General features: G+C 41.3%; 1 protein-coding gene across 6 annotated transcripts in view; it reads left to right on the forward strand.

The window, feature by feature from the left end:
• fmnl2a (formin-like 2a) overlaps positions 1-21,586 on the forward strand; it is a 51,490-nt gene extending 29,904 nt beyond the window's left edge. Inside the window, exons 5-28 of one of the 6 annotated variants that reach the window (XM_037686928.1) lie at positions 3,293-3,376; positions 4,722-4,877; positions 8,495-8,603; positions 8,817-8,893; positions 10,061-10,154; positions 11,289-11,363; positions 11,847-11,957; positions 12,197-12,346; positions 12,640-12,741; positions 12,924-13,221; positions 13,363-13,545; positions 14,464-14,484; positions 15,600-15,724; positions 15,796-15,998; positions 16,148-16,382; positions 16,456-16,524; positions 16,595-16,675; positions 16,752-16,881; positions 16,964-17,127; positions 17,217-17,318; positions 17,962-18,057; positions 18,324-18,447; positions 20,894-20,993; positions 21,281-21,342. In XM_037686928.1, coding sequence (XP_037542856.1) covers positions 3,293-3,376; positions 4,722-4,877; positions 8,495-8,603; positions 8,817-8,893; positions 10,061-10,154; positions 11,289-11,363; positions 11,847-11,957; positions 12,197-12,346; positions 12,640-12,741; positions 12,924-13,221; positions 13,363-13,545; positions 14,464-14,484; positions 15,600-15,724; positions 15,796-15,998; positions 16,148-16,382; positions 16,456-16,524; positions 16,595-16,675; positions 16,752-16,881; positions 16,964-17,127; positions 17,217-17,318; positions 17,962-18,057; positions 18,324-18,447; positions 20,894-20,993; position 21,281 — 2,890 coding nt within the window. In that variant the 3' untranslated portion in view covers positions 21,282-21,342. Of the gene's footprint in view, positions 1-3,292; positions 3,377-4,721; positions 4,878-8,494; positions 8,604-8,816; positions 8,894-10,060; positions 10,155-11,288; positions 11,364-11,846; positions 11,958-12,196; positions 12,347-12,639; positions 12,742-12,923; positions 13,222-13,362; positions 13,546-14,463; positions 14,485-15,599; positions 15,725-15,795; positions 15,999-16,147; positions 16,383-16,455; positions 16,525-16,594; positions 16,676-16,751; positions 16,882-16,963; positions 17,128-17,216; positions 17,319-17,961; positions 18,058-18,323; positions 18,448-19,737; positions 19,947-20,893; positions 20,994-21,280 lie in introns of those variants that run through there. The other 5 variants (XM_037686927.1, XM_037686931.1, XM_037686929.1 and 2 more) reach the window with 5 other exon arrangements.
• The last annotated feature ends 2,418 nt before the right edge of the window (positions 21,587-24,004 follow it).

The following is a 24,004-nucleotide window of genomic DNA, read 5'->3' on the forward strand; positions in this document are numbered from 1 at the left end:
GTCTGACAACACCGTCTCTCACACTCCTACAGTGTTTACTGCTGATCGGATTCTGCACTTTAAACCAAAACATACTCCAGCCCGAGACGATGAAGCTGCTGAATCACTGTTTACGAGGATTAACTCAGTTTAGGGATGTCATCTAGATTACATGAACAGTCCCGTCGATCTAGATTAGATTGTTAGCAAAATGACAGAGGGACATCGAGAGGGTGGGGGCTGCTGATAGCATGGAAACACAATGTCCCCCAGTCAGACAGTGAATAATTGCTGCTTCTTTTCAGAGGTGAAACAGAGAATTTTATCAATCATAGTGGGTATAATAGGGAGATTGTCCCTAACCCTGACTCCACGCCTGTCTGCTTGTGTCTGACGTGCTTCACCACAGTCACCAACATGTGGTGAATGGGTAGATTGTTGGTGTCCTGTGGTAATAATCACCATACAGACAATGAAGCTACACCTCCATTCTCCTTTTAAAACTCCCTCCCCACCAGGCACGGCGTTGATGCACGCTCCTGTAAACCTCGTTAGTCCCGTGCAGTTACATCACAGGGTAGGCAACGATGGACTTTTAAGACATATGTTTGACTGCAGTGTCACTGAAAAGCATTTCTAGGGACAATGATAAAAAAGAAATGACACTTTCACACGATGAGATACATTTTAGTGGAGTTCTGTGGGGTTCTAGTAATGATGGTTGGATAAAAAAGGAGGGCAGATCGTACTGAAGGAAACAGGACCTTTTCAGGGAAGAGCTGAGCTTCTCTGTCCTGCACAAGAAAGTAAAAGCACGTGAAGGGCTCAATGGATGGTCCACTTGAGTCTTCAAAAGAAAGTAAAAAAAAGAACATTTTTGTCATTCTTGGAAAATTGGAAAGTACCCTGCGTGTGTGTGTGTGCGTGTGTTTGTGTAAAAAGAGAAGGAAAAAAAAGGCAGACTCATTATTGAGCTATTTAAGCACATGCTGATGACTCTGCTTTTGTAAATCCTTGCATGCGTTTGATGCTTCGAGTCAGGAGTCTCTCAAAGACACCGATGCATACTTTTTTGTAATGATTTATCTGGGAAGGACTTTAAAGAAATAGTTCAGATCTTTTAAAGTGGGTTTCTGTGTAAAGATTTAAAACAACTGGGATCTTACCTGCTCTAGATCGCTCTTTGAATTACCTCAGTTTTGAGAAATTATTTAATTCTACCCGGATTAATGTGCTTTCAGCTAGTCCTAGTGACGTCAAGACTAAAGTGATCAAAGTGAATTGCTACCATCTTTAAACAACACTCATATACTGTATTTCACAGCTGTGTTTGTGTATATTATTATAAAAATCTTTTCACGGTCATTTGTTTTGCACTGCGCCGTTTTTTTTTTTTTTTGTTGAAAATATATTGATACTCCTGTTGGAAGGGCCCTGGAAGTGCTTCTTGTAGCTGCTGCCACTATAAATTTTTGTAAATGACCATTGTGTGCAGTGTAATTTCTAGTTAATGAGAATTTGACAACAAGATAAGAGTTGACTTAAAAACATTTACCGTATTTTCCGCCTTACACGTCGCACCGCCCTATAAATCGCATCAGTCCAAATATGTCTAATAAAGTGGAAAAATCCATAAATACATCGCTTTGCCGGGCAGCACGGTGGCGCAACTGGTAGAGCTGCTGCCTCTCAGCGAGCAGGTCCCTGGTTCAAACCCCGGTCCAGGGGCCTTTCTGGGTGGAGTTTGCATGTTCTCTCCGTGCATGCGTGGGTTTTCTCCGGGTACTCTGGTTTCCTCCCACAGTCCAAAAACATGCATGTTAGGCTGATTGGTAACTCTAAATTGTCCCTAGGTGTGAGTGAGAGAGTGAATGGTTGTTTGTCTCGTTTGTCTCTATGTGGCCCTGTGATGGACTTGCGACCCGTCCAGGGTGTACCCCGCCCCTCGCACAGTGATTGCTGGACATGGGCACCAACGACCCCCGTGACCCAAAATGGAATAAGCGGGTAAAGATAATGGATGGATGGATGGACATCGCTTTGCCGTATACATCGCATCTATTATGCGTTACCGCTAATGCGTCATGTTTGTTACGCGTCACCACTGACAACCCGGAAATGTGGGCCGAACCCAGAAATGTGGGCCGATGTTGTGCCAAAAATCGATTGGCTGCCAAATGTCAGCTGTGGGAGCATGCACGGGAGGACTTTAACAAGAATTTAACAAGATTAACACTTAAAAACAATTATTTGTTTGCTCAAAACTATAGCAAAGGTGTGTCTCAGACAGTCTAACTTTTCCTTAAGAAATGCACTTTGACAGTCAAATCAGCTGCATTTCAAAAGCTGATGCGCAAAAGCAGGCACGTGCATGAGAGGACTTGCTATGCATTTCTTTGAAATTTAACAAGATAAGCACCTAAAACAATTATTTGTTTGCTCAACATTATAGCAAAGGTGTGTCTGTTAAACTTTTACTTAATAAATGCACTTCAATGGTCAAACTAGCTGCATTTCTCTGGGGTGGCGCAGCAAAATGAAGCTGATATGACGGTTGCTCCAGGCGAGCTGGAGGAATGTGGTGGCTGTGGCAAGCTGATTGTGTCATTAATAGCCACTTTTCTTATTACATGACACAAAGGCATGCCATACTACTGAAGTGCCATCTAGCGGCTGACAATGGTAGTGTTCAATATTTTCAGTCTGAATGAATGAAAATGGTCAAATCTCAGCCAAGAATTGGTTTATAAATATGGGGAAAAAACATAAATAAGTTGCTTTGGTGTATAAGTCGCAGGGCATGCAAATTATGCAAAAAAATGTAACTCTTAGGGCAAAAAATATGATACATGAACTCCACTGAAAGTCTAGAGAGTGGAGCTGTTTTACAGCTTCAGAAATCCACTTCAGTCTCGCTCGTCTCTTCAATCCAATCAGATTTAAACTTATTTTCTTCAAACTGAGGTTGTTCAAAGATTTATCTAGAACAGGTAAGATAATAATTATTCATAACATTTATACAGAACCACTTTAAGAGATCTGAACTATTGCTTTAATGTCAAATATGAGCAAGTCTCACAAAATCAAGACGTATATTACAATTAAAAATAAGTAGTTACACATTATGCATTATATAAACAAACATCTTAGATAAATTATAGCAGCTTACCTCTATTTTAAGTTTATCCCAGAAAATATGCTTTATAACTCTGTTATTAAAGAAGGATTTATATTTTATCTGTATCTGATATTCACCAATATGTTTCGAGTTTATTTGCTAACAGATTTTTTTTTATCCTTTCCTTGTTTTCAGGTGGGTGAGGGAGTTTTTAAATGAAGAGAATAAAGGTCTGGATGTGCTGGTGGAGTACCTTTCTTTTGCACAGTACGCCGTCACGTAAGTCACTACATTTATGTCATTCCTCTTTACACACAGAGCTGCTAACCAAAACAACGGCACTATTCTGCACAGCGGCTGACGCATCTCCCCACAGCGCCAGCACCACCGTCGCTGCTGCCCGGCCGTCAGAAACATTGAGTCACTTGTGGTCCATTGCGGACAGATTGTGAATTATAGCAGCCGTATGCTCCTATTCATGAACAGACTGTGTGATTATTAGTCATTCTAACGCCAGGGTCTAAAGCGTCTCGGGGTACAAAATTTAATTCACCCTTCTACATCAACGTATGTTATTACAGTCTGTCCACATTATGGATGGTCAGTTATAAAGTAGTGTTTATGCAGTACTGCTGCAGCACATAAAAGTCAAGAAAAGGGCTCATTTAAAAGCTGAACGGCCAAGTACAACAAAACATTAGCTTTATTTCCTGTTCTCTGCGTTCTAATGGACATAGCCACTGTGGCGTCACCTCTTAGGTTACAGAATGGCACAATAAATCCTCAAGTTTGACATTTAATCTTTGACATGCTGTGTTTGTGTAACCAGAGGTGAGTGTATTTGACTGCTGATGGGGTATTCTTCCTTTTAAAGGAACATATTGTTAAATGGAACAACTTCTCTGTGCTCAAAAGCTTATATTTTGGTCAGGACTGCCAGAATTGTGGAAACAAAAATAAGTACCGTATTTTTCAGACTATAAGGCGCACTTAAAATCTTTTAAATTTTCTCAAAAATCAACAGTGAGCCTTATAATCCGGTGCGCCTTATGTATTAATTGTTGTTGTGCTTACTGACCTCGAACCGATTTTATGTGGTACACGGCGCTCAAAAATCTGTCAAAATGAACTTGTTTCGCTTAATGCGCCTTATAATCCAAAAAATACAGTCACACATTTCTTACTTTGTTGTAAATTGCCACATTTCTTTTACTAAGAAATCTGCAAGGCCAAGACTGAGAGAAGAAATATGAATGTAGAATCTAAAATAATGACATTTGATTTTTTTGAGTAACAAAAATTATTGAGCACTAAAGTCTATTATTAAGGTAAATACAACCATTTTGTAAATACTTTTCTGTTTTGGGTAATCCCAAATTTAACTAACTCAGGGAAAATGTTATAGTTTGCATGTGTGTCTTGGAGGTGAAAGGTCAGAAGTCATTTTTGCTGTTGCTTTGCCAATAAATCTATTACGGTAGTTTTATTTTCCACTCAGTTGCTGAAAGTAATGAACAAATGATAGAAAGTGCAATCATTGGTCTTTCCTGAAAGACTTCCAAACTGTAAGGCTATATGTCAAGAGTAAGGGTTCATGACTTATTTTGTTTCCTTGGTGCTGCAGGTATGATGGTGATTGTGTGGAGAACAGCACCGAGGGTGCGATGGATAAGTCTAAGTCCTGGAATCGCTCTATAGAAGACCTGCACAAAGGAGGCACCCTGCCGTCTAACATCACAGGAAACGGCATCACTCGAGCTGGGCGACATTCCACGATACGGTAAAGTCGCGCACTAACGTCCTCGCTCTCATCTGGTGAAACGGTTAACTATTAAATCTGTTTCTTTCTTTTGTTTGCAGCTTTTATTCAATAACCTTCATCTTTCTTCTCTCTGTGTGTCTCTGAAGCTGTGTGACTATTTTGAGAAGTCACACGTTTCATATGACGCCTCAGCTGCCTCTTTGTGCAGTCATGAGATCTGTAAGACTTTAAATGGCTTAAGACACGTTCAGTGGAAAACCTTTGTGTGTGGATCTTATTTGAGTTGGTCAAAAGCTCATGATCGTGACACACTTGTATAAATAGTTCATTTTTATTAACGTTTTAACTCAGAATTTCTGGACAAGTCTAATCACATGTACAGTAGTCCCTCGCTACTTTGTGGTTCGTTTTTCGTGGACTCGCTCTATCGCGGTTTTTCAAAATAAGATTGGACATGTCACACAATTGGCTGATTGATAGATGATCCGCACTATCGGCATGGAATTTTTATTTAAAATTAATTATTTTAGGCAATACGGTGGCGCAACTGGTAGGGCTGCTGCCTCTCAGCCAGTTCAAATTCCGGTCTGGGGGCCTTTCTGGGTGGGGTTTGCACGTTCTCTCCGTGCATATGTGGGTTTTCTCTGGGTACTCCGGTTTCCTCCCACAGACCAAAAACATGCATGATAGACTGATTGGTAACTCTAAATTGTCCCTAGGTGTGAGTGAGAGAGTGAATGGTTGTTTGTCTCGTTTGTCTCTATGTCCCTGTGATGGACTGGAGACCTGTCCAGGGTGTACACAGTGATTGCTGGACATGGGCACCAGTGACCCCCGTGACCCAAAATGGAAGAACCGGGTAAAAGATAATGGATGGATGAATTATTTAAAATGATTTAGCACCTCCTGCACCTTTGTGCAGCCCACACTGCAGGATAAACTTCCTGCTGCAGCTGATCTCCGTGCAGAGCGGAGAAGTGGGCGTGGCGAAGAGTGCATGCAGGTGGCTGAGGCAGAGAGCTGAAATCATGACATTCTGTGCTCTTTTAGAGCATTTAGAGTTTAGAAACATTGTTTAGAATATTGTAAGAGTGTGGGAAGGGTTTAAAACACCTTTATTATATATATATATATATATATATATATATATATATATATATATATATATATAAAAATAAACTACAACTTATTACTTGTACTACTATTCCTTCTTCGCGGTTTTTCACTTATCGCGGGTCTTCAGGGTACGGATCCCCTGAGATAAACGAGGGACTACTGTATTAGCTTGTGCTTCATTTAAGGAGCGTTGCGTGTGATTGACTGTGCTGTCGTTCTTCTGTTGTTGCTCTTAAAAACGTATAGTAAGGTTGACTGTCTCTTCTGTTTTGTCCTCATCTTCATCCGTAGTCATCTGCTTCTTTGTCTGCCGCTCCTCGACAGCAGGCAGGTCGCAGCTTCGCTCGGCTGCTTCGCAGTCGCGTCCCAGCATCCCTCTTAAGACGCACACATAAAGCCGAGGGCCGGCCCTCACACATGCATTCCCATACACAGCCCTTCCGCCTCATTGTACTTTATGCCTCTCTGCTAGCGCTGCCCAGTTTATTTGTGGTGCTGTCTGTGTCTGCGATGTGAATTATTTGTACTGCCAGTCTACCACCCCCACACCCCCCGCGTTGACTCCAGGGCCTGAGTCTGAATTCTCCTTCCCTTAGAGCATTTTGTTTCTGTGCCTCTGTTTGTGTCTGCTGCTTGTGAGGTTCCCTAAATGCCATTCTGTGCAGAATCTTGCCTAGATTCTCCACAGCCGGCATAAAAAACCAGTACAGATAGAACAAGCAGATTTTCTGTATTTTGGATATTTTTTAATGCTAATTGAGCCAGTTTTCTCAAAAAATGTATTACCTGCAAGTTTTATTCCTCTCTATTTCTGATATACAGAATTTGTTTGCCCTTGTGCTTTTTGAAGTGCCCTTTTGATTATAGAAAACTCCATAACTATCAATGTCTTGAAGTCCAACTAAGTTTTGTCTCTGTGTCATCTTCAAACTGCCATCTTCTAGGACATCGAGCTCACTGACCTGTCCAAAATGTTCTCAAATGAGACGGTATGTCCAGAGAGTTAGGAGTCAGCTAGTCACGTGTAGATGTGGTAGACCTGCACTTGTATAGCCTGTAGTTGTAGTTCTAGTATTTGTTGTTGCTCTGCGGTGCATTTTAAATCACGTTTTGCTTGTTGTAGTCCTGATTTGTGAAAAGTGACAGTTTTTGATGTCTTGTACTTTTATACGGACATTAATTCCAGATGTTTTCAAACTCTCTACTCTGTTGGCAGCACAAAACCTTTTTAAATTTCCTTCTAATAAAACAGAGACTAAAGTGTAGTTAAGACGTTTCAGGCATGTTAAAGCAAGTCGCAGCTTTGTGCTTAGCTGTGTTTTGCAATAACGTCATCGTTTCTTTGTTATATTAAGAAACAGTGGTCGTTCCTTTTAAATGTGCTGCACCTCAGTTTGGTTGTTAATTGGAAGAGGACAACCCCTGGAAAGAAGGCCTTCCAGGTTATTTTTCTCTCTCTGTGCACCAAGTCAGTTCAGTTCTGTCACGGAAAGAGTCGTATGAATCTTCTGCGCTTAAAGCTGCTTATTTTATGTGCAAAAAAACATTTTTTCCTGTATTTTTCCCCCACATATACTCTTACTTAAACACAAAAAATCCTAACTTTGTTGTTGATAAGACCTTAAATATGACTCCTCAACCATCTTTGTCCTGCATTAGCCTTTTTTTTTTCTTAAAGACAAACACACGTGCACACCCAGACGCTGTTATGACTCACACAGCGGTCACGCCTACAGGCAGGGAAGCTGACGGAAACAAACATGTCTAACAGTCGCCTGAAGAAACCTTTTTCCACAGATCTCGGACTCGTAATTGAACCTTGTGATGATATTGTGAATATAAACAGTTTTGTTCTGACTGGATCAGTAACTGTTGCTCCAGAGGTCTTTTTTAAAAATTATTTAAATCTGTAATACCCTGCACAACCACTGTGCTGCTGGTGTGTTAGCCGTCACTGATATATCTATGAATTAAAACTAAAAAAAGCTGTAGATCATATCACTCTTGTTTGTGTTACTGAAAAGCGCCGTAACATTTTAATCAACCTTCCTTTATGAAGAAGACAATGTGTTCCTGACTTGTGTATAAATAGCATCTGTTTTCTCATTTTTCCAAGCTTTCTGAACATTTATACTCACTATATTTTACTTTCAGCTAACTTTTTTTTTTTTTTTCACCCAGTTGTTAGAGCCTCTCAGCATGAAGGTCGCAGGGTTGCCTCCTGTCCTGCGGCCTGTCTGAGCAGAGGTTTTCTCTGACTATTTTTGATTTCTTCCCACAAACCAAAAACGTGCACGTTAGGCCCATTGGTAACTCTAAATTGCCCCTAGCTGTGAACAACGATGTGAGCATTTGTTTCTTTCCCTGTGATGGACTTGCGACTTGTCCTGGGTGTACCCTGCCTCACACACAGTGACCGCTGGACATGAGCGCCAGCTCCCCACGATCTGGAAAGGAGAAGTGGGTAGAGAAAATGGATGGACGGATGGATTTCTCACTTGTCTTGATTACTTTTACAGTTCCAACACACTGCCAAGCCGGAGAACCCTGAAAAACTCCAGACTGGTCTACAAGAAAGATGACGTTCATGTGTGCATCATGTGCCTACGCGCCATCATGAACTACCAGGTGAGCCCTCTGTGGTCCACAGTGGGGGAGCCACAGTGACAGCATGACCTTTTAGGAATAAAGCACAACCATATATCTGAAGCCAAATTCAATTTTCTCCACTGCTGGTTCTCCATGGTTTATTTATCAGCTGGAAGAAGTCAAAGATTCATCTTTTCTGTTAATTAGCTCAACTCTCGGTCTCCTTTTTTAATTTATTTTTTTCTCTCCCAGTATGGCTTCAACATGGTCATGTCACACCCACATGCTGTGAATGAAATTGCACTAAGTCTCAACAATAAAAACCCGAGGTAAGTTCGAACCAGCAGCTAACAAAACTTGATAGTTTGGACTGTCATCCATAAAGAAACATTAGTCTCAGTGTCCCTGCAGTCAGAAGCAGAGCGAGTGTTGTTGATGCTCAGAGACACAGTCAGTCAGACAGACGGGTAAAAGCCCTGCCGGCTCGCTCCACTACACTGAGACCGAGGCCGAAGACTCTGCTCCGTGTTTTTGTGCAAATGCTTGTGTTTTCAGTCTAAGCCTAAAGGTTGAAGGATGTGCTGAAGAGTGAATGTGAGAGCACTTCACATCACCTGTCACATCTAGTCTCATCCTGGCAGAGACATGCCGAGTCACTGAAGTGAAAATAACACACACACGCACACACACACACACACACATACACACTGCAAAGGATGAGCTGGTTTTAAAGTGTCATAATGTGAATACTTGAAGATTTGATTATTTTGTTGCATTTACATCAGATATTTTAAAGTGGCGTTCTGTGGAAAGATTGTGCGCAATTAATATCTTACCTGTTGTAGATGTCTGAACGGTTTGGAGAAATATTGATTAGTTTTGGCTGGCCTGACGTGCTAATGGCTAGTCCAAGCAGCAACAAGCATAAAGTGGATTGCTGCTGTTTTAAAACGTCTACAAACGTTTCACAGTGGTTCATGCAAACGTTATTTTTATAAATCTTTACATTGCGGTCACTTTCACTATAATCATATATTTACCTACTGTAGATATATAGTGATGTAATAAAAGCTCAAACAGCAGCAGCTAGCTTTAGCCCATCTGGTTCATCTTAGGGAACTTTTGATAAGAATATTCTATTATTTATCTGCTTCGTTCTTGGAGCAGCTATGACTAGCCTTTAGCTCGACATTCTGAACTGAAAACTATTATTTCCCCAAAATAAGGTTGTTTGAAGAGCTACCTACAGCAGGTAAGATAATTGTTCATAGCGATTCTACAGAACCCTTGCATCAAAAGATCTGAACCATCCATTTTCTTGTATTAAACTAAACGCCATGTAATTACATGTCCATTCATAATTACATGTCCAGTATTTTTTTAGTTATGACGTGATGTTATATTACATTTCCTACGTCTTTCTTTGCTCTGTGTGTAAGTATAGGTTTCCTCTTGTCATTTCCTCACCGTTTCTGCTTTTACTTTGTGGTTTACAGAACGAAAGCTCTGGTTTTGGAGCTCCTGGCGGCAGTTTGTCTCGTCAGAGGAGGCCACGAAATTATTCTCTCCGCGTTCGACAACTTTAAGGAGGTATGACCTGTGTGGAAAGGTGAACCGGGGGGTGTAAGGGGTGAGGGTAGACCAGTTCATCCTTACATTCCAAACCGTGCAGTTCCCGACAATGACTCAGCCCTTGAGAAATGCTTCTCTAGCAGATTCCTCGCCGCTTCAAAGGGATCGCATCCTTTTGTCGACAGATCAGAGGCACCGTGGGGCGACCCGTGCAGGAAAACCAGTTTTGTGCGCGTTAAGATTTGTCTGGCTCATCAAAGCTGACAAAAGCAAGGAGGCTGATGTTAAGAGATGTCCTCTGTTGACCGTCGCCTGTCTGGATGAGGTATTCTGGCTGCTGCACGGTAGAGTGGGAGCTAAAAACGCAGCCTCATTTTGCATCCTAAAAACATAAGGCGACTGCAGTTTATGTAATATTTACACCCCCGAATGAAATATTAAATGTTGCTCTCAGCGACGGTGGCATTAGTGGGGAGAATTAGCCAGAGCAGAGCTAATCTAATGAGGTGGAGGCAGAGAAATGTTTCTGATACTATAAAGTGCAGGAGGCATGTCGAGACTTTTCTTATAGCGCAGTGGAGGCAGAATTTTTTAAAATTAATAATGCTATTAGATATACTTTGCCGAGGTATTTGTTGCTTAAAGAAGCTGCAGGCAGGGGCTGGAGGTTTTCGGGTAAACACTTAGTTTTCTTCTTAGATTCTTTTAATATGCTCTCTCTGCCTCGGTGCCCTCTCAGTGACCTGTTTGAACCGCAGAGCATCTTTATCCAGTCTCTTTTAGCTTTCCGTCAACTTCAAATAGGCATTTCTGTCAAAGGAAATAATAAAAAATACATCATATTTGTGGTTAGTTTTGTATGCTGAACACAGATGCGGTATCAGCTGTAAATAAGATGAAAGCAGAATGTATGAATAATTCATTACAGCAATAATCTCTCTGAAAAATGTCTCATTTTTTAGGATCAGAGCGAGCTGTGATGTTTTTATCTGCTATCTTAATTCTACCAGATGCTTGTGATGAGTCACACAAAACTAAAGCTAAAATTAAGAGTCCCTTTTGCAGTTTTGGTTTTCACCAACTCAAACGTCGTTTGGTTTGACCGTTTTTATGCATCGGTTCTTCCCTGCAGTAAATGTGTGCTGTGTTCAGGTTTGCATGGAGTCGCAGCGGTTTGAGAAGCTGATGGAGTACTTCAAAAACGAAGACAACAACATTGACTTCATGGTGAGTACTAACAAACTCCTAATGACTATTGATTGCTCTGGAAGTTTGCCCCCCCTCATCAGATCAGACAGGAAGTGGTTTGGGAAGCTTTCTGAGCTCCAGAGGGACAAACTAAATGTATTCCCTTAATATGACTCCATGTTTTGAACGATTTTGGGAAAGCAAATTCAATTGTATTTCAAGGGTGAGATAAAGAGAGCAGCCGTGATGAAACCAAAACACGACACAGATGAGCTGCCAGGTGCTTGTTCATATTCAAATACTTTGACCAGAACTGCACGTGTCCTTGTGTTACCCTAGACTGGAAAATATAACAATAATACATAAAGGGCAGGCAAACTTTATAGATAAAATAAATCAAAACCATTATTTTAGTCAATAAGATTAACATTTTGTAGAAAGAAAGTATATTAAAGATATTCAGAATGTTGTTTATCCTGTTCTACTGACTGCATTCTGTTTTGTTTTGTTTTTCTCCTCCAGGTTGCATGTATGCAGTTCATCAACATAGTTGTGCACTCAGTTGAGGACATGAACTTCAGAGTTCACCTACAGTACGACTTCACCAAGCTGTGTTTGGACGACTACTTGGATGTGAGTAAACCGTAAACAGACAGAAATCCACACGGTAGGCTGTCAATACTGCACCTCCCGAGGCAAAAACCACAGAAAAGCTGTCAATAATGGCTTTTCCACTACTTCAAATTAATTAATTTTCATAGAGCCTCGTCTCCTGACCCTCTGTAGAGAGGTGAGGTCGGTGCCGGCTTTAGGAAGTGAGCTTAAAAAAAATGGATCCTCACCTTCACTCACGTTTTGTGTATATTTTCCAGAAACTTAAGCACACTGAGAGTGATAAGCTCCAGGTCCAGATCCAGGCCTACTTGGATAATGTGTTTGACGTGGGTGCCCTGCTGGAGGATGCTGAGACCAAAAACGCTGCTTTGGAGCGGGTGGAGGAGCTGGAGGAGAACTTGTCACACGTGAGAGCCCTTGAGTCTTGTGTTTAAGGATTTGACGCTCGGTAAAGCTGACTGCATCGTCTCGATTCCCACATTTTTACATCAAAACGTTAATGTCGAAGCAAACTGACGGGGGGAATAAAATACGATGCTGGGCTCTGCTGTGATGTCATCGTTCTACCACTCAAACATGGACCACATCAAACGCTTTGCATCGCCGCCCCATTAGAGGCCACTGACATATTGAATGTGTTGCTGTCACTGCAATGAGTTCCTGCCATGAAGTGACCTTTTTCTGCTGGATGTTCCCATAGATGACAGAGAAGCTGCAGGACATGGAGAATGAAGCCATGGCTAAGATTGTGGAGCTGGAGAAGCAGCTGATGCAAAGAAACAAGGATCTTGAGTCCGTCAAGGTTAGATTTGCTCTTTGCATGAGGATTTTTAAAACTTAATGCAACTTCTTTGAGCGCATACGGCTTTTGGGATTGTAGAAAATGTCACCGTCGCACATCAGTTCTACAGAAAACTACAAGTTTTCTTCTCTGTCAGTCATTTATTCGTACCAACATACTTATGACCCTTTCTTCCTCCACAGGAAGCCTTCAAAGACACCACCTCCCAGGTTCACTCGCTGCGGCAGACGCTGAAGGAGAAAGACGAGGCCATCCAGCGTCAGAGCAAGCTGGAGAAGAAGATCCACGAGCTGGAGAAGCAGGGCACCATCAAGATCCACAAGAAGGGAGACGGAGACATCTCCATCCTGACGTCCTCTCCGTCCGGTGTGGAGGGCCCGTCGGGCGTCACGCCGGGGGTCGGTCAGAACCACGTGGGAGGCACGGCTGCCGGACCTCCACCACCTCCTGCACCCCCTCCGCTGCCGGGAAACGGAACATGTAGGTTCAGTGACGGAGCAAATGTTTTGTGTTGGACGGTTTTATGTTTTTGATTTATTTAAAAAATCTAATGTTTTGTTTGACTCTTCTGTTACTTCCGTCAGCTCAAGCTGTATTTCTTGCTCTTTGTTTTTCCACCAGTACCAAATGGGCCATCGTTAGAACTTCCAACAGTAGCTCCTCCCCCTCCACCCCCACCCCCTCCTCCTCCTCCCCCACTACCCTCAGAGATGTCAGCTCCTCTGCCTCCTCCTCCACCCCCTGTGGCACCCCCACTGCCTGGGTGTGGGACGCCCACAGTGATCATGAACTCGGGGTTAGCAGGTGAGCTTGAATCCATCTTTAACCTTCAAAACAAGTCTCCCGTCACTTTTAGCTGCTTTGTAATGACTGACTCGACCCGCCTCTCACCTGTTTCTGCTCACCTTAATGTTAAGTTGCGATGACAGACTCTGGAAAGCCTCAGTCACCGGATCAGCCTGTACTATGTGTACATATATGTATATTTCTCAGTACTCTGTAGGTGAAGATGCACACAAACAGATAAATATCCTCAGGCCAAAATGTGAAATTTGAAACGTTTACATCAAAGAAGACAACCAATCAGTTAATAATCTTTACACAATTATGTAAATGGATATCTTTTTTTTCCCTTGTGTTGGATATAATGTGCTATTTGTGAAAGGAATATATTATTTATTAATCTGCTTCCTTATATAAATATTATTGTCCTCTATTAATAACCTTTATAATCCTTTTATTACTTTAAGGTCATTGAGAATATTTCATTGTTATCATTTCAATATTATAATCATTTTGATGTGACTATCTGTAAGAAGACAGTGAAGAGTTCATGGTCCCTTTATCTTCTTGATATTTGTTTCCTGGGAATCCTTGAGAGGTGCTTGTTTTCCACGTCTTTGCCTGCAGCTGTTCTGATAGTGGCTGGGCACGGCGAACTGGTGGAAGTGTAGTGAGGAGGTTCCTAAAAACCAACAGCTTTGCTTCAGGGCGCCAGAGACAGCTCAGAACTGATGCCAGCAGACCGGGCAGACTAAAACTCTGATGTTTTGACTTTCTGTGAAACTGACTGTTCTCTCATTTGCCGGCAAATTGAAGATTTAATGAAGTCTGCTCCTGATTGTTTGTGACTCTGTTCTTTTCTACGGCATTATTCTTTCCTCTTTTGACAAATCTGTAATAATTTTCTCTTTGAATTGTCTCCTTTTCTCTGCCAACCAGAGGGACCCATCAAACTTTTCTGTACGTTCTGGCTGTTGTGTGTTTTTGTCTGTGGTCATTTTAAATGTGGTGTTTTTAAAGAGAAATTTTCTCGTGCTTTGTAAATATTTTACCTTTGTTTTCTCTATAGTGATTCTGCAGTATTTGGTGTTTGAAACCTAATAAGTCACTTTAGTGTCAACTGTAGTATTTTGAAATGTTTTCTTTTTCTAACCTGATCATCTCAAATTGATCCGATTGAGAATATTTCTGCTCGGTCAGAAAATGCCACATTTAAAAATCGACACTGTTTGTCGTCACGTCTTGCTGTTTATATGAATGAAGCATCTAATTGTGTTGCATGCTGAGACGGTGACCTGCTGTGGCACGCAGGTGATTAAAGTGATAAAAATGGAGCAGAGCAGGAATGCTGTTTACCTTTCCCATGCCGGCCTTATGGCTCGGCCCACTCCTGACACCTGGTCTGCAGGCCGGAGTGAAGGCGCCACCTCCACGTTCAGCTTCAATGATGCAGCTCTGGTGGCTACAAATAGCTTTAATCTGCCCAATAAATAGTTTGGCCCCAATCCTCAGCGTATGTAACATTTACTGAACAGGAATACCTCCCGGCCTTGTTCTCGTGCCAGGAAGTTGAGGGATTTAGCTCTACAGGGGAAGTTTGACAGCATCTTTAAGGTTCTGTTTGAGGGACTTACATCCAGAGGACCTGATTATTAAACATGCGTCAGGACATTAAACATGTTTTGTTAAAGCATTTAATACATTAAAATGTTTAGATTTCCCTTTCAGATTTTTTAGATTTATTTGTAAAAACACCTTTGTCCAAAAATCTTGAGTTCGTTGTTTTTAGAGTAAAAGTGGTAAGTTGGACCCCCTTTTTTATGATCACAAGGTAAAATTGTAAATTTAGACAGAAGTTAGAATAACCATTTGTTGGCTTTAACAATAGCTAGAGGAAACAACTGGAATTAGTAGATCAGAGCTTTAAAAAAGTAGAAAATCAGGATTTGAAATCTGTGCATCTCTAGAGATTAGCTCTTTTTGTTACTGATTCCCATCCACCCCTTCTGCTGCATGGGTGTGTGTTTTGCACGTTGATTTTTGGAGCAGCACTAATTTGTTTTCATCTGGTTCAGCTGTTAAGATCAAGAAACCCATCAAGACGAAGTTCCGGATGCCTGTCTTTAACTGGGTGGCCCTGAAACCAAACCAGATCAACGGGACCGTGTTCAACGAGATCGACGACGAGCGGATACTCGAGGTACGCACTCAGAAACGCCTTCTCAAATCCTGCCTCATGCCCATCACCGACACATCCTCGTCGTCTTTTAGGACCTAAATGTCGATGAATTCGAGGAGATGTTTAAAACTAAAGCTCAGGGCCCGACGGTCGAGCTCACTATGAACAAGCAGAAGATCATTCAGAAGGGACCCAACAAAGTGACCCTGCTGGACTCCAACAGAGCCAAGAACCTGGCCATCACACTGAGGAAGGTGGGCAAGACGTCTGAGGAGATCTGCAAGGCTATTCAGCTGTAAGTTTGCTTCTGCCTTTCTTTGATTAGTTTCCTGTCCCGATTGAAACATGAGACGAGATATCATTCTTCTTTTACATTGTCCCACCTGGAAGTCTTTAAAATATTTGAAGCAGCTTTGTGCATAACTGTGATCATCTGGCCTTCAGGTTTGACCTGCGGACTCTGCCGGTGGACTTTGTGGAGTGCTTGATGCGCTTCCAGCCCACAGAGAACGAGATCAAAGTCCTGCGACAGTTCGAGAAGGAGCGCAAGCCTCTGGAAAGCCTGACGGACGAGGACCGCTTCATGATGCAGTTCAGCAAGATTGAGCGGCTCATGCAGAAGATGACCATCATGGCCTTCATCGGCAACTTCAGTGAAAGCGTTCAGATGCTCACGCCGGTAAACACTGTTTCAGCGGCTTCTGCCGTTGTGGCTGCTTGTTGTGCTGAAACTGTCGTTTGACTCTTTGCAGCAACTGCACGCCGTCATCGCAGCGTCCGTCTCCATCAAGTCGTCACAGAAGTTGAAGAAGATTTTAGAGGTAACCGAACACGGGTTCTTCATGTCCAACGTGTCTACCTTCCTGTATGACGTTTGTTTGTGTTCTTCAGATCATCTTGGCTCTTGGAAACTACATGAACAGCAGCAAGAGAGGAGCCGTGTACGGATTCAAGCTGCAGAGTTTAGACCTGGCGAGTGGATTTCTTCTGACTGAACTTCAAAGCTTCTTCTTCCGCTAAATGTTTTTCTTTTTTACTTTCTTCGCAGCTGCTTGACACCAAGTCAACAGACCGCAAATTGACACTGCTGCACTACATCGCCAACATCATCAGGGAGAAATACCCACAAGTGTCTCATTTCCACAATGAGCTACACTACGTTGAGAAAGCTGCTGCAGGTGAGCGCATGCAAGAACGTTTTTGTTTTGTTCTCAAAGAGCGGGTTGATGTGATACAGAGCACGTCTCTCCGTGTTCACAGTGTCGCTGGATAACGTCCTGCTGGACGTCAAAGAGCTGCAGAGAGGCATGGAGCTGACCAAACGAGAGTACAGCATGCACGGACACAACACCATGCTCAAAGACTTCATCGCGCACAGCGAGAGTAAGCTGAAAAAGCTGCAGGACGACGCCAAGATCGCACAGGTGCAACTTCTGGAGAACACCCCGCTTTGGTCCTGATGAGCCTCACACTAACTAATAAAGCTTGTTTTATGTTTTTTCTTTCTAATAAGGACGCCTACGACGAGGCTGTCAAATTCTTCGGGGAGAACTCAAAAACCACACCGCCGTCCGTTTTCTTCCCGGTGTTTGTGCGATTTGTTAAGGCCTACAGGGTGAGTTGGTCACCAACATCTAGCAGTGTACCCACTATAGATTTTTTTTCTTTTTACTTTATAATCTACTTTAACATTTCTGCAAATTATCACATTTAGCATTCTTTGAGGAAAGTCATATTGTCAACATCTTGCATGCCAGAGTTTTAAACAAGATGTGTGATCAGATAGTGCTGAATGTGTGTTTGGGATGACTCTCAGCTACCACCATGCCAAATTTGAACTCATTATGTGTAAAATTGACCGAGTTAAAGTTATTTATGTATATGATTAGCTCTGGTGCAACCCTCATTCGTTGAAGATGTATATCCAGTGATACTTCTTGACCTCCTCAAACCACCCGTGTTGTTTTTCATATCCCATGTTTTTCTGTATTTAGGCGCATTAAGCGAAACAAGTTCATTTTGAGATTTTTGAGCGCCGTGTACCGCATAAAATCGGTTCGAGGTCAGTAAGCACAACCAGAATTAATATATAAGGTGCACCAAATTATAAGGCTCACTGTTGATTTTTGAGAAAATTAAAGGATTTTAAGTGCGCCTTATAGTCTGAAAAATATGGTATATAGCAATGTCAAAATACTGCAGTAAAATCTCATCTTGTGTATATTTAAGTCATAACAACTTATTGTTTGGCTCCTCAGCAAGCGGAGGAAGACAATGAGCAGAAGAAGCGCCAGGAGCAGATGTTGATGGAGAAACTCCTTGAACAAGAAGCCATGAAGGAGGAAGACCAGAAGGTAAACTCTTCTTCTCTTTCAGCTCGGTCGTCTCTCTTCCTTTAGATTCCTGCTCGCAGGATTAGCAGAGCACCGACCGCCTGCTGTGCCAGCTCTTTTACTGTCCGACGTCCTGCTGAGCAACATCTCTCAGGATCACTGATTATTCTGTTAACACACAGACAAACCTGAAGGAGAGGATGTGCAGAACAAAAAAAACATGTTTGAGTAATAAAAAAAAACTACCTGTATAGTAATAAGCTTGTGTAATAATCTCTTGGTTTCAGTCTCCGTCCCATAAAAACAAGCGGCAGCAGCAGGAGCTCATCCAGGAGCTCCGGAGGAAACAGGTTAAAGACAGCCGCCATGTCTACGAAGGCAAAGACGGAGCCATCGAGGACATCATCACGGGTAACTTCACCCAAACCTGGCTACGATCACACACACACACACACACACCCTCTGCTCTGTGCATGGAGGGTCAGTCCTGCTGGAAATCCAGCCTTTAACAAGAAGATTCTAAACCAACTAACGTGACTTCAACTCTGACGAGCAAACGTTTTACTGAATGAGTTCAAACAGGAGCTGCTACTCGACTCAGATGTGCCTTAAGATCATTGCTTATCTGCTCTGTCTTTGCTTTGTAACACTGTACATACACAGGGCCGGGATATGACTCTTTCCCTGGATAATAAAAAGTCCAAGCAAAACCACGTAAAGTAATAAACAATGTTTTATTTCTCTGTCCCGACTAAAGGTTGAGGAATTTAAGGAACAGTTTCTCAAGAGCAACGCTGAAGCTGCTGCTTTATTTCACTGATTAAACACCTGTTAATAGCGTATGTTACAAAAACAAAGCAGAAAATGTTGTGGGACGTCATAAAAAATGTGCCAAATTGTCTAAAAAGTAGTAAAATAGCACAGAGATATGTGTAACCTGACAGTTTTGAAACACAAGCTAACAAACACCTAGAATGTGAAATGAATCTGTGCTTTTTTACTGTTGAATAGTTGAAGAAGTGATTGGTTTATTAAATTAAACTATTGTTTTGTGCTAAAGATGAGGTGGTGTGATATCAGAGCTCAGGTCAAAGGCCTCCTGTAGATCTGAGGTTCATCATCTGGACATTAAGACAATAATCTGTAGCGTTGACTAAATACCCTCCGACGGCTTTTAATCCATAATTAAATTAACAAGAACACTTTCTTATTGAGCAGCTAAAGTCCCGTTGCTGCTGGTACTGAATTCAGGAGTACATATGAAGTCATACTTGTCAGTTTTAGCTTCTGATATGTTGCCTGTATTACAAAGCTGTGGGGAGTAGGGGTGGACGGTGATGCAGCGCCCCCTGATGGATGCCAGCGGACCTACATGCTCATTTTATCGCCTTTATGTGGCATTAGAATATTCTTCATGTGGGGGTTTAGGGTCATACACCTGCAACACATTCTCATTAATGCGCTTTATTAATAACCTTTAAGATTTAAAACAATTAATAAAACTAAAATCTGTCTTTATTTACTACAGTTTGGGAAATTAGGTTATACAGTATTTCTTTGACATTTTTTTTCTTGATCAGGTTGTTGGGCATTTGCTCTGGCGCTAACAGACGCTAAACTCTGTAGAAGACTTGCTTTTCTCACACTGTGTCTGTCTTGTTGTGTTTTTTTTGTCTCGGCTGTTTGTCGTTCTCGATGCAGTGCTGAAGACCGTGCCCTTTACCGCCCGCACAGCCAAGCGCGGCTCTCGGTTCTTCTGCGAGCCCGCTCTCAATGAGGAGCACCATTACTAAAGCTTATAGATCTGTCTCTCTTCTCAAAGGTTGCTGGAACAAAACGTTTGCATCTTCGTGTCCTCTCCCCCACCCAATGCATGCCTTGTCACACTCCTGCTCCTTTAACTCTTACATTCACGCCGTGGACAGCACACACACAGGTGTGCAAATGCCTGTTTGTGTGAGTTTTCTTTTATTTGAGCATGACAAAAGGTTTGGGATAAAGTTTCATTCTATCCGCCTGCATGAAGTGTGACGCCCACATTCATCCTCATTAAGTCATCAGCCATGGCAGAAAATAATGTCACAGAGAGGGAACTTTGTCTCTTTTAGTAAGAAAAGTCAGGCTGTGTGCTGCCATCTAGTGACCATTCATGTAATGTGTTTGCAGCCAGTCTTGTCATATACAAAGGTATGACGAATGTGACGTTTAAGTGACTGTGGCATTATAACTTGCTTCTCCGTGTGTTTTATCATCACATATAACGTTGATGCTCTACCTCGCATGCTGATTGCCTCATCCCTGCTGCTTTCCCATAATGCACCTCTCTGAGCCGTGCTGCCGTCTGCAGACATGTTGCTTCCCGGTCTGTCGTGCGGCTTCTGGTTTCTGCACGTTACCCATGATGCTCTGCCTGTTTTTGTGTGCTACTAACATGCAGCCAGTTTGTGTCACTGATTTTTCACGTTTTGAGCTCACTAACTGATTAGTAGTGGTATTTTCCTGGCTGCGTGCATGCTGTGGTTGGGTTTTTGGTGCTGGTGAACATAATGCTGTTTGTCTGGACTTGTTCTTTTTTTTTAATTGAGTACTTACAGTTGCTCTGAACTGGAGGTTTCTGTCCTGCTGGTAGCCACTTTACAAAGCAGTTTGGGTCTAGTAACAGAACAAAAACAGAGCTTTGATCATCCTTTGCAGGTTAAAAGGTTTAAACCAGTTAACCTCCTCTTACCTCTGTCCTCTCCGGTCGTTTCCCACACGCAGCCTCCTGCTTTGCTCTCGCAGCGCGAACGTTTGGTGCAGACATGCTTCGTCTCCCAGTTTTAATCTTCGTTTTGTTTTTGTCTTTTTCTTCATCCAGAGCTAAAGAAGAATAATATTACTAAATTTCCCAATGTCTACTTGAGGGTAAGGAAGTCGGCCAGTAGCACCCCTGTAGTGGTGGATGTGGCTCAGACCTGGCAAGCATTTCTTTATTACCTCCCTTATTTTGTTTGCAGTGCTTTTAATTTTAGTACATTTGACGGTGAACAGCTTGCAATTTTTAGTCTACGCTTCATAAAAAAAAGATGCATACGTGTACTTTAGATTTCTGAGCATTATAGGTGCCTGTTTTTATGTTTAGACCTCACGCTGCTTTGAAAGTTAGGCTACCAGCACTCCTGAACATGTGGGCTCAAGAAAACAAAACCAAGATGACGACTGACATCACTTTATCCTCCATCCAATCCTTTACCCCTCTCCTCAGATTTAAGGAATCAGCCGTACAGACGAGCGGACGCTGTGCGGAGGAGCGTCAGGAAACGCTACGACGATCAGAATCTGCGGCCGGTGAACAATGGAGAAGTGGTCATGTGACGAGGGAACAGTGCACGTGCAGCAGGAGGGAGGGAGGGAAGCAGGAAAGGATGGAGTGGGGTAAAGTGACGCGGAAAGAAGGATGCCAGGTGTTTGTAGCAGCTATGGAGACGACTTTACATGAAACTATTGAATATGAATCTGCACGCTAAAGTAGCAGAACTCACTATGAAGGACTATGAAGGAGCGGGAACGGGACTGAGATCAAAGTGTTTTGAAGAGTTGAATCGAAACGACTTAGACAAGCCAAGTGCCTGAACTTATGTTTTTCTATTCGTCTGTTTTTATTAACCCTACTTAAAGCAATACAACTCGAGCTGGCTTTAAAGACGTGTAAAACTGGACGTGCAGCAGCCTTAGGAGCCATGTGAAAACATGTCACCCTGGAATGTACGGGAACTTTTTTTTCCCTTTTAGCTGTTTAAAATGACATATTTTAAAGAAAGGTGCGACTTGTGTGTTGTCAGAATGCATTCGGGCGCTCTTCATCATTCCTCTTTAAATGTATGCACAAACTTTTTTTTTCTTTGAAAAGTCTCGAGGCTTTTTATTGTACTAAAAGGGGAGAAAAACTGGCTTGAAGAAAATGAAAAAATATATATTTAAAACTATATTTGTACTGTTTAAAAAAAAAAGTTATAAAATTTGACCAGTCTAATGTGAAATGTATTATTATTATTATTATTATAAACGATGGGTCAAGTTCAAATTTGTAGCTTTGAATCAATAAATGAGCGTTTACTTAAAAAATCTGCAGATTTTTGCAGAAGCATCGTTTTTATGGTTTTGGGAACAAAAATATGTGATCGGGAAATTCCAGCTTCTGTAACTTAAGCATAGTTACGTTTCATATAAAGTATTTACCACAAACGCATCATTAAAGCTCATATTTTCATCTCATGTGACAAAAATACAACAAATGTTTTTTGTTGTACAGATATTTTGCTACTTAATATGTCGGGACCTGTTTTTTTTTTTTAACCTTAATATTGTACATAATGTTTGAACAGGTTTTCATTGCCTTGTGCGATTCAACTTGAATGTTATTTTAACTTATAGTTTTTGTATATTTAATTAAGCCAAATGCAGCCAGAAATCATTAGGTGTTCACTGTTGTGCAGGAAGCAGAGTCGCCGTGTTTTTATATCACAAACAGCAAAAATATTCTAAAAAGTGTTTAAATGTGTTCATTCGACAGAAACTGTTACAGCCTGTTGTATCGTTTCCTCCACTAAAACACGTCGTGCCGTTCTGCTTTGCCGTTTCATTCCATAATGTCTCAAACTGGGTAATTCTGGCATTTTTGTCTCACCACAAATGTATTTTCAATGATCTGTTCAAAATAATCTTTTCTTAAATTAGATGAGATTTTCAAAAATCTAATAAACTATTTACACTGACTGTAACGATGTCTGCTGTGACGCCTTTGAATGTTTGTAAAAGGGAAATGTATCAAACGTGCGGAGCATTAAGATCTATTACAACTCATTTATTGTTGTGCTACTCCATTTGTTGATTTTCTAGTATTTTTTTTTTTTCTTGGATTTAGGAAAATCTCACTGCAAGATCTATGGGTGGTCTGCAACCTTTGCAATAAAAAGAGGCCCATGGGCCTCTAGTTTTGTTGGAGACGGCTTTTTCGGCCAGTGGGGCTAATATATAACGAAAAATGTCTAAATTATTATTTATTTTTACATTTTAATACAAAAGACCAAATTCATGTAAAGAAAAAAATCATACTTTAACAATTTTATATAAATTAAAATCTATGCGAGTTCTCAATTATTGAAGAATATCCTACTTAAAGCATAAAGCATAAAGACAGTATAAAATTAGTCCAGTTTGTTGGATATCCAATTCTATTTTTAAAGAAAATACTTTTATTTATTTTGACTTTGTTTTATTCTTAGTGTTATTAAAGTTACCATATTCCTTCTCAGCAACTCGTCTTAAAGATATTCGTAAACGTTCTGGTGGTTTTGAGAGAAAGATCACGCTGAGACTTCAAGAGGCTAACAGGCTGCTAGCACGACGTAGTCCACATTTTACACCTTGTATTTATATATTCTTCACATATTTGAAAATGACAGGAAATCTGCTAAAACTTGCCATTTTTATAGTTGGTAATAATTTAAATAAAATTCAGTTTTATTTTAGTTTTGGTCAAAACGTTGCAGAGGTGGAGGGACCAAAGAGACACATGAGGCCCCAGAGCTGCAGGTTGCAGACTCCTAGACGTTTCCTAAAAAAAAATAAAAAGTGAAACGTTTGAACAAGAGTACAAAAAGTTTTTAAATTTTTAATTAGATTACAAATAAAAATAGCTTAAATATTTTGTTACAAAATGTGAAGTTAAAACAGTAATTAAAGTATCACTGTAATGGTTGCTCATTATTACCCATTAGTCATGTAACAATCATTTTTAGTAACTTTCTAATTTAGTGAGTCAAGTTGTTTTAAAACTACCAAAATAAATCGTGGGACAGATTCATCTCCTCTCCTTTAAAATTTAAAGTCTTTGTCAAATAAGGTAGAATGAAAAAAGTTTTATTTTCTTTACTGACCTTTTGATCCGTTTATCTTTCATCGTAGCTGCCATCCAGATCCTTTCAGC

Source organism: Nematolebias whitei, chromosome 13, assembly GCF_014905685.2.
Source record: "Nematolebias whitei isolate Nwh7 chromosome 13, NemWhi1, whole genome shotgun sequence".
Taxonomy (NCBI): Eukaryota; Metazoa; Chordata; class Actinopteri; order Cyprinodontiformes; family Rivulidae; genus Nematolebias; species Nematolebias whitei.